Source organism: Osmerus mordax, chromosome 14, assembly GCF_038355195.1.
Source record: "Osmerus mordax isolate fOsmMor3 chromosome 14, fOsmMor3.pri, whole genome shotgun sequence".
NCBI lineage: Eukaryota > Metazoa > Chordata > Actinopteri > Osmeriformes > Osmeridae > Osmerus > Osmerus mordax.
Window position 1 is genome coordinate 2,163,738 of NC_090063.1, and position 9,887 is coordinate 2,173,624.

The 9,887-nt window shown below is 38.2% G+C and overlaps 1 protein-coding gene across 2 annotated transcripts in view; it reads right to left on the bottom strand.

Annotated features, from left to right (window-relative positions):
• The window catches only part of loxa (lysyl oxidase a), a 92,475-nt gene extending 86,036 nt beyond the window's left edge, over nucleotides 1-6,439 (bottom strand). The window contains exons 1-3 of one of the 2 annotated variants that reach the window (XM_067249835.1): nucleotides 5,650-6,437; nucleotides 5,406-5,514; nucleotides 4,984-5,121 (exon numbers count right to left, since the gene is read on the bottom strand). In XM_067249835.1, coding sequence (XP_067105936.1) covers nucleotides 4,984-5,121; nucleotides 5,406-5,514; nucleotides 5,650-6,286 — 884 coding nt within the window. In that variant the 5' untranslated portion in view covers nucleotides 6,287-6,437. Of the gene's footprint in view, nucleotides 1-4,983; nucleotides 5,122-5,405; nucleotides 5,515-5,649 lie in introns of both variants that reach the window. The other variant, XM_067249836.1, reaches the window with a different exon arrangement.
• Nucleotides 6,440-9,887: the final 3,448 nt, after the last annotated feature.

The following is a 9,887-nucleotide window of genomic DNA, read 5'->3' on the forward strand; positions in this document are numbered from 1 at the left end:
GGCTAGCTAGCTGGAAAAATTAATAAAAGGACGACATCAGTGTGGCCATTTCAGCTAGCTAGTGTTGTGCTGTATTGGCACAGACCTGAACAGCCAACCCTGTTTTGTCACTGACTGGTCATTAAAACGAGTCTAGTGGTAGTGGTTTGATTTCATATTGAAGAATTAGGCCTACATAAATTATAATATCTAGGTTTGGGTATTGTGTACCGTGCTGAATGGGTCTTGGTCTGGACACGTCTTGGTTAGTTGCAACTTTAAATTGCCAATATTAACAAAGCGTTAAGAAACTTGACTTCAATTTGAAGCAGTACTGTAAATCCAAAGGTATGGGTAATGTCTTGAATGGTCTGGCTTCACTTCAGGTCTCGTCTCACTAAATGGTAATACCAGCATGGCATAATGGTGGGGCTAGATAGTTATAGCTATATGGGAGTCAGGTGGCTGAGCGGTTATGGAATCGGGCTAGTAATCCGAAGGTTGCCAGTTCGATTCCCGGTCATGCCAACTGACGTTGTGTCCTTGGGCAAGGCACTTCACCCTACTTGCCTCGGAGGAATGTCCCTGTACTTACTGTAAGTCGCTCTGGATAAGAGCGTCTGCTAAATGACTAAATGTAAATGTAATGTAATGTAATAGCTAGGTGCCTTATCGACATAGCTATCCATATAATGGCAGAGCGATGTAGCGGTGGCAGTGATTGTCTTCTTTGTTAGGCGTAGCGACGGTTGCTAGCTGTGTTAGCTAACATTACCTGGCACTAGTCCCCCCACTACCTGTACATCTTGCACATGAACAGTGCTCGATAAGACTCAAACTATATAAAACTTCAATATATATGTTCTGTAGAGCACTTATCTGCCCAAGTACCTCTACAAAATCTACAATGTGTGCCAAAATAATATATCCTGACAAGCCATGCTGATCAATTTGATCTATAAGGCCAGCATGCGATCTCTGACACAACTAATGTCTTCCATCATCTACCAAATCTAGGTGTCCCTATCTGCCTTCGATCTAGTGAAGCTGCGTTGGTCTGAAGATAACCACGCCCCTCTCGTTTGCATGTGAGACTGGAAATAAATACAGCAAAGAAATAAATGTGGTGCTCGGAAATATATGTGGCGTTGGGAAATAAAAGTCTCAAAAAATTAATAAATGTGACATTAGTAAATAAAAGTCCCATGAAATAAATATTTTTTTTTTTCAAAAACGTAATTTTGAAATAAATAAATGTATTTATTTATTGATGTTGGTAAATTGATTCAGCTATATAATTATATAATGCTATATTTATTGCCATCTTTTTTTAATTTCAGAATTTATTTCATAGCCATATTTATTTATGTATGTATTTATCAATTTATTTACCTATTTATTTTATTTTGACTAAGTCGGCGTTCCATACCATTCTGGTGGGGTGCGGCTTATAGAAAATGCGGACCATTTTCCGAAAAATACGGTATTTCCCTCATTAAAATGCAAATCAATTTATAACAATTTTGACATGCGTTTTTTTCCTTTTTTATTTTATTCTGTCTCTCAGTGTTCTAATAAACCTGCCATTAAAATGATAGACTGATCATTTCTTTGTCAGTGGGCAAATGTACAAAATCAGCAAGGGATCAAAAAAATGATCCCTCACTGTATACGCTCGCAACTTTACACAAATCTGATGCCATAACGTTGTCGCTAGATTTAGTGACTTTTCGCCTTCCTTAGTGACATAAAATCTAGCGACTTTTCAGAGAGCCACTAACAACATCTGGTGAGATGTTTTTGGCAACACTGTGCTTGTCAGCGTCGGACTCTGCAACATGGTACTTCAGAAATTCTGATATTGTACCGTTCTTTTTGTTTGAGTTCCAACTCAGCACCAGGGTACCGTTTTTTGCGACAACACTATAGCCTACTGTAATTTACAGTAGCCCATTGGCGGAGTGGGGGGCTGGCATTTTTGGGGTTAAAATTTGGGTTGTAATTTTCAGAAAATATATCTAGTCCAATATAATGTAACGGCGGTCCTTTCAGGCTCCATTATTTTGCACTAGGATTTCCATATTGGCAAAGCATATGGTTTATAGTAAAGCTTATGGTCAGAGAAATAATAAAATGCGCAATTTGTGTTTTTTTCTTTTTATTGAAAGTGTTCTACCATTAGAGGAGGGGTACTAGCTAGTGTTATCTCCAGATTGCGGTTGGTTGTATTGGCCGCGCCACCTGGATAAGACGAGTACATTATGGGATTAGCGGAGCTCGGAACCTCTAGTATTGGACGTAAATCAAATAGCCTAATACATACTGCAGCGATGGTCAGAATGCTAGATACAACGGTAAAGAACATATGTCTCTCTAAACACTTACCTTTGTTTTCTGTCTCCAACTCCCAGGGTGCAATATTGAAAGAGGCCCCGGGGCAACAAGTGTCTCTTTAACTTCCGGGAGGGTTCCATCCAATATAATTGTGTAGGGGAAGGAGAAGACATGTGGGGTGTATGTTGGCTCGTTGCTGTTGTGTTTTGGGTGGAGATATTGATAATTTATGGGTTAATTAGAGGGATATGAGTATGTCGTTGTTATGTGGATTTATGTTTAGCTATAGCAAGATCATGTAATGTAGGGCAGCCAAGAGCACCCTGCAGTTGGTAGGACCTGGAAGAGCTGATTATAAAAGGCCTGCTCTTGGGTCAGACTGATCGAACTGATCATGGTAGTAGGACCTTACCGCTGGGGCAGGACAAGTTGCGATGTACTTTGTAAATAAATACCCACACTAAGGGTTTGCTTGAAATATGTCTCTGCCTGCTCACTGATGTTCATGACCGCTACAAGGGTCAGTTTGACAATGTATTATATTATATATACATATAAACAAATGTTTATAGTAGGTCTACATAAAGCTCAAAAAACTATTTGGCGCTCAAATGAATGCAAAATATTTAGGCGTGCTCGCATTACCTGTGGAATTTCCAATCTAAGCTTACATCAAACCTTAACTAGGTCCTAGGTTGGGGATAAACCCCGAATGTTTACAACGTCTGGCTCCGCCCCTGCAGTAGCCTACTTATGTATCCCATTTAGAACTGACAATGCCTAGGTCTTCCGGAGCATTCTCTTGAAATAATGTCATATTATTATTGTGTGTGTGCCGTTTTTAACAACCTTACGTTTTGTTGCAGGCACAAATAGCCTAAACTATAGCCCATTACACTGTACAATAAGCAGGTATTATTATTTTTGGCTACTCATCTCAGTTACACACTATGATTTACTCGTGAGAAGCACACATAGAAAAGTAGTTTAATTCATTTTTTTTACGGTTATCGTTATGTTTAACAAGTTCAATCCTTATAGGACCTAACAGTCTCTTACACTGAGAGCACAGGGGGGAACCATTTTATTTATGCCTACATTTCTATAGGCTACACATTGTAAAAAGTTCCAATTGAAAATAAAAGACTAAACCATTGTCAAATTATTCAATTAAATTATTAATATTGTTTCAGTACCGCGATACTACATTTGGTATCAGTATCGAAGTCTAAATTTTGGTATGGTGACTAGACAGCACTAGACAGCAGTAGGCTACAACAGGATCTCATGCAACATGCATAAAAAGGACACTTTTGCAGTTATCACAAGAAGGACTGCAGAATGTCTTGCTAAAAGCTGTTTTCGGTGCCCTTAGGCCAACCAAAAACAAGTTAGTCGAGGTGAAGCTTGAAAAGGTGTGTTTTGAGACCTCTTGACAAGGACTTATCTATTGCATCCATCTAATCTATCTGTAAGTCTTTTGTTTTTGGGCCATTGTGTATCAAACTTTGTGTAACTTAATCCCTAAAGTAGTCTATACATACGGAGAAAACTGAAAACAAACGCCCCTATTTTGTCAGTTTTCTCAATACACTTCTCAATTAACCCATTGTGAACAATGAATGATTCTTAATGAGAAATGGCTAAGGTAACAAAAAACTACTGAATGTGAAATTGAGATCTTAATTAGAACTTAATTAGAATTAAAATAGAGTCGGAGGATAATCTTGTTTGGTGTCCTTGGTTATGTGAACGTTGATGGAGTTTTTTTGATTTACAAAAGAATTATGAATCAACCCATTGTGCCCTAATTATAACATTGGTGCAGTCAATAGCACTGATTGCATTTGGGAAACCGGTTTTCGCTACAAATTACGCTTTAATGTTGGCCTGGTCAACCGCAGTGTAAGGGAATCTAATGAAGCCTACCTTTGGGACAGGCAGATCATGTCATCCTACATACTACACCTTGGGCATCACACGACTGAGGGTGGACAATCCCCGACCTGTAAAATTTTTTTTCCTCATATATCTGAAACCCTGTGTAGAAACACCTGTACCCATGTTTTTGCGCAAATGTTCATGCGTAGGCTATGCGCCTTCATACATTTGAACCCTGGACTAGACTGGAAAGACAAACTGTGATGTAGCTCCCACTATGTGTCAAAATGTTGATTTAGTCTCTGCCAAGTGTAGTCCATACTGGGTTAGTTAGGGCAATGGCACTGTAACAGACTTACGGCAGGACATAGCTATGAAATGATGTAGTTTGGCATTTAGACACAGGTTTGTGAAATCAAGGAAACTGTCCATTTTCGCAAGTGTGTATTGAGGCAGGCTCAGATTCTCTCTGTCTCTTTTTTACTAAACAGCCAGGACCATATTCCTAAAGAGCAGCACAAGCTATCATTTGGGTATAACATTTCATATTTGCAATATACATTTCAACAATAATGTTTTTACTTAAACAAGTCAGTCTGCCAAGAGCTGATCTTGACATCGGTAATCTATAAATAAAAAATGAGCATGACTATAAAAAAATGTTTCTAATGAAAACCAGAAAGTGGAGAAAATCAGGTAGGCTGATGTGAAAAGGCAGAGACCAAGAAAATAATCATTGCCAGAAAGGAGGACTGGTATATAGAGTATAAACAGACCATAGAGACTCACTGATGACAACTATGCCATTCCCAGGAGTAGCGTGGTCTGCTCGGCAAGAAGTCAGCTGTGCCCTGGTTCTTCACCCTTTGAGGGAACCTCAGAAGCATACGAGTGTCATAGTCTCTCACACTCCCTCTGTAAGCAGAGCTGCACAAACAGTGAAAATCTGATTAAGATAACACAAACACATTGTGGGCCACAGTGGTTATCAACTGGAATCAAGTAATCTGCAGAGGGATGAACTGTTTACAGATTCTAGAACTCTTTGTGGCAGGATTCTGTTTATTCCCAACACATTACCCTTTTAGCAACCATTCAACCACAAACATACCCGAGACGGTGACTCACATGTGCACACACATAAAAATGCACACACATTTGGACACACACACACACACAGAGTACACACAATCTAAAATTTGCTTCAATACCTTGACAAGCAGTTCTCTTCTGATGCACATCTGAGGTTGTACATAGGGACCCTCTGAACGTAAGCAGAGGCTTGGATGTAGTATGGGTCTGGCACAAGATCAGGTAGACCTAATGGAGATTCATTTGCATTTACCACAAACATATTATTAAATATGAACACAAAATTAACCCCTAAAACTATAGAGTGCTTTCCATTATCAGACAGTATTCAGACCATTTAGAACAATTTTCCCCCATTCTTACCATACTGGTGATACCTAGTGCCATATCCTGGTCTCTGTCTGGGCCTTGGTCTTTCATAAGTGTCATAATAATTGTAGTAAGGGTTATCAGGATCAGTGGATTTGTATGGGTCATATGGGTCATCTCCCACCATCATGTCTTCTCTCCTTGTTTGGGGGGTTTTGGCAGTGGGTTTGTCTTGTGTCTCATTCTTTGTGGAAATGGGCTTTGTTTCAGCACGGACACTTCGATGGACATCCTGACGCACATGCCCGTGTATCCCCGAGCGCTTTCGAACTTGAGGAGGGAGAAAGCGTGGGCCAACTGTGCGCGCTTCTGTACCTCCGACAACACTCTGGTTAGATGCTTGTGATGGAGGCTGTCTTGCCGAGTCCAAAGGATTGCTTGCCTCCCCGGTCGCGTGTCCGTTTTTAATGGCAGCGATAGGTTTTGACGCTGCTTGATACTCCGAGCCGCGAGTCAGAAGACTAAACAATTTGCCATTGTGCACCCACTGTATTGTCTGACGTAAAGTCCCTGCTCCTGGTTCGATACTCCCTGTTCTTGTCTCAGGGTGCAGCTGAGATTGGGCAGTTTGTAACAAGCAAACTAATACACAGACGTGTGCACAGGCGTGAAAAGTCGTGCATATGCCCATGGTGAAGTAATAAAACAATATCGACAGTTGTTTTAAATGTTCAGACTTTTCTTATGGCTATAAACAATAATAATCAACAATAATCAACACAGAAATAAACCTTCAATTGTAAATGTTCTAAACTACCTGCGTAATATCACATCATTCTCTTCCGAGGCTTCCTGATGCGCTAAGTGAAGGGAGGAGGCGGAGTTGAACATTTAAAGTTTCTCATTCCGATGTTATACAAGCCTAGAATTTCTGCTCATGTGCTCATCATGCAACAGCTGGATAGTCTTCCTGAATTCTGACTATACTTTAAGGGGCTGCCCAAAAGGTTTGATAACTGATGTTTTATTTAACCCATACTATTTTATTCATGATATTTATGAGATGCGAACATGACACACATTAAAGAATATACATATATTTTTGTATAGGCCAACATATATGTCATGTATTAATTTTCAGCTCACCAAATATCATCAATTTGCATATTAATGATATACAATGTGCCTGTGTCAAAAGTCAACAGATATTCTATCCATACATTATAATTATTATATTTGGAAGTGTACAATGTATTCATTTTCTTTACTGTACACATAATAATAACCTCTTGTACACACGTGGACACACAATTCCTACACTTTTTATCAATATTTTATTCATCTTAATTGATTGCTAAATCATATTGAACAACTGTACTGGCCCAATAAAAACACATGCAGATGTTGCGATAAATAACACACTAACTGTTGGATGACTTCTGAGAGCCATAGACTAAGCCAGATTGTCTACACATCCCCTTTCTCACATGACTAGCACAAAAACATAAACAAAAGTTTGTGATGGGTTTAAAATATGTCATTTTCCTTGGACGTCAACTCCCCAACAACAAATAAAGTCTTACTCTTTAATACAAAATGTTGCCCTTTTTGGGCTGTGTAATGACTTTATCACTAACAGATTTTGTAAGTTTTCAACACACACAAAACAGCAATCATTTTCATTCATTGACTGCCTTTTTCACGTTTCATTGTCTCCTTGGTCTCACCACATTGACCCCAAGCCCTCTACACATTTCAACCTTGAATCTTGCCTAGCAGTACACACTCTCCTGTAGTTAACACCAGGGGTATGATGCTAGTTTGGAACACTAAATTAGAGGTTTTCATTTTCCACTGTCTGGCCAACATTGAAAAGTTTATTTATAGTTGACCACATGGGGCGACAGGGACAATGTCTAAAATGTACCACACAAAGACATTTTAACCACCAAATTATTTCACAGCCAAATACTATCTAGAACATACATGTTCTGTTGGATATTTTGAGAGAGTCCAGCAATAAAAAAACATCTCAAAGCAGACAATTTTAATTTTCATGTATATTTTTCATTTGTATCATTTTCCTAATTAAACCTTTTGCAAGACTATGAATAATGAAAGACAAATTAATTTGAGATGTATACCTAAACCGTGTTACTCCAGAATAAAAGAAAGATAACATAATAAAACACATTTCTTTTAATTCAATACCACAACTTCACACTAGGGGGCAGAGGGTTACAAACCCCTTTGCTGTAAAAAATGAAAAATATTTGAAATTCTTGTACTGTTAATTAAGCCCAATTAATTAGACTATCATTGAGGGTTCTGTAGATTGCAGGTAGACCCACAAACAGGTTACTATATGTGTAAAAATGAGTAGTCATTGTACAACTGGCCATTGAAGCAGACCACCTAAAATGTTTATAAGAGGACATAAACAGGTTTCGGAGTCACGTGACATCACAGCTCAAGTTGTGTAAACACAGAGGGTCATAATCTGAGCTAAAAAGCATTATTTTATGTCCCAAAAATGTGTTCTTCCACTACATTACATGGATGTATATTATTTGAGTTGAAATTATCTACAAAATAAAAAAATGTAAAGCAAAAAATTATAAAGTTGTATTTATCCTGTACCTTTGAAACCATTAAATCACAGTGTAAACATAAATTGTACTCAATGTCATAAACATAAGCATCTTTAAATAACTTAACTGCTATTTTTCACATTACTGCTGGTTCAGTTTTAGACTTGTTCTTTTATAATAACATCTGTTAACAAAACAGAAAATAATTTCAAATATGGTATCCACATTTTCCAGTTAAATAACCCCCTTTTCCAGGAAAGGGAAGCAATAAAACCATTACAAATATATAAACTTAAATGTCTGATCCTGATTTGATTGTGTGCTGGCTATGAGAAATACTGGGTTACGCTCTTATGCTTTTGCATACCAACGCTTCCTCCAGAGAGTTAAATAATACGTAGGAGTTCCACTCAGTTCCATGGAACACTAGACAGGCAGAACCAGCTGTGCTGGGTTTCACTTATTTTTTACTCAGAATTCATACAGCTCCCTCCTTCCATGCTACGTTCTTTGCTGAGCAGTATACACAGTGTTCCTCAGACAGACAAAGAACCACATCTGTAAGCACTTAACCCTGTTCCTTTGTCCACGTTGATGGAATGATTTTGGGTACCAGTCCATTGGACTGGTACATTGTATAGTAAAACTTAATCCACTCCTGGAATAAAATGTAATAAAATGTGTAACTTGGAAGTTTGTATAAGCCAGAGCAAATAGTCAGCTTTAACTTCTTTTGAAAAGCTTTATTTTAAGACAATAACATTTTCCAGCATTCTCCCAAGTTTTTACACAACATGGTGAATATTAAAGTTAAAATTGTATTACCAAATCTAAGTACAGTTAAGTACAGTTACTTTTTAAAATTGTATGTTCTCTACTTTCTTAAAAGAATACCCTTTTGCCAATTTGAGGACCCTAGAACCAACCAAAATAAGATAATGCGTTTTACACTCCAGACAAAATTATGAGAATCCTAAACTACAGATTTCCATTACACAAGAGTCTGGGAGTAGTGGAGCAGGAATTGGCACCAGCACGCACACAGGGGCTACGTGGCATTTAGCACGTGTGGGCCGGCCGTAGACGCTTAACACAACAACCAAGAGGAGGAGCCCCCCCTTATGAAGACTCAACTCCTGCAGACCTTACAAAGTTTACTGCATCATAACTACAATAAAAACCACTGATTTCACTCACTCCAGACTTTATCTTCCAGTTCAAATTTTTTTTCTTTCTGAATGATCTATTTCACTCCTTTTTTGTCTGATGAACCTGGGGACTTTTAAGTATTGGGGAGTATTGGGGACTTTAAATTAAGTATTTTAAGCTGCTACTCTTCTTTCCTACTGTCTTGTTTCTTATTTTAAAGTAGCAAGCTGGAATGCTTTGATATGTATATGCATATAACTGCACTGGATGAGAATTGACTTTCTGATACATGTTGGTATGAGGCCGGGATGCAGTGCCTGGAGAAGATCTCAAACTTATTTCAAGAAAAAAATTAAACATTGTCATTAATCTTTTACGTTGTGATGTCTTGTACCCTAAACCAAACATGTTTTCTTTTTTTCCCAATCATAATTGAGCAATGCAATACTCTGAAGAAACTCTTAGTCTGAGAGGTCTCACACCATTTTTTCATGCAAAAAAAAACATTCTAACACACTGGCACCACCTACAGGAACCATATTCAACTGCAAT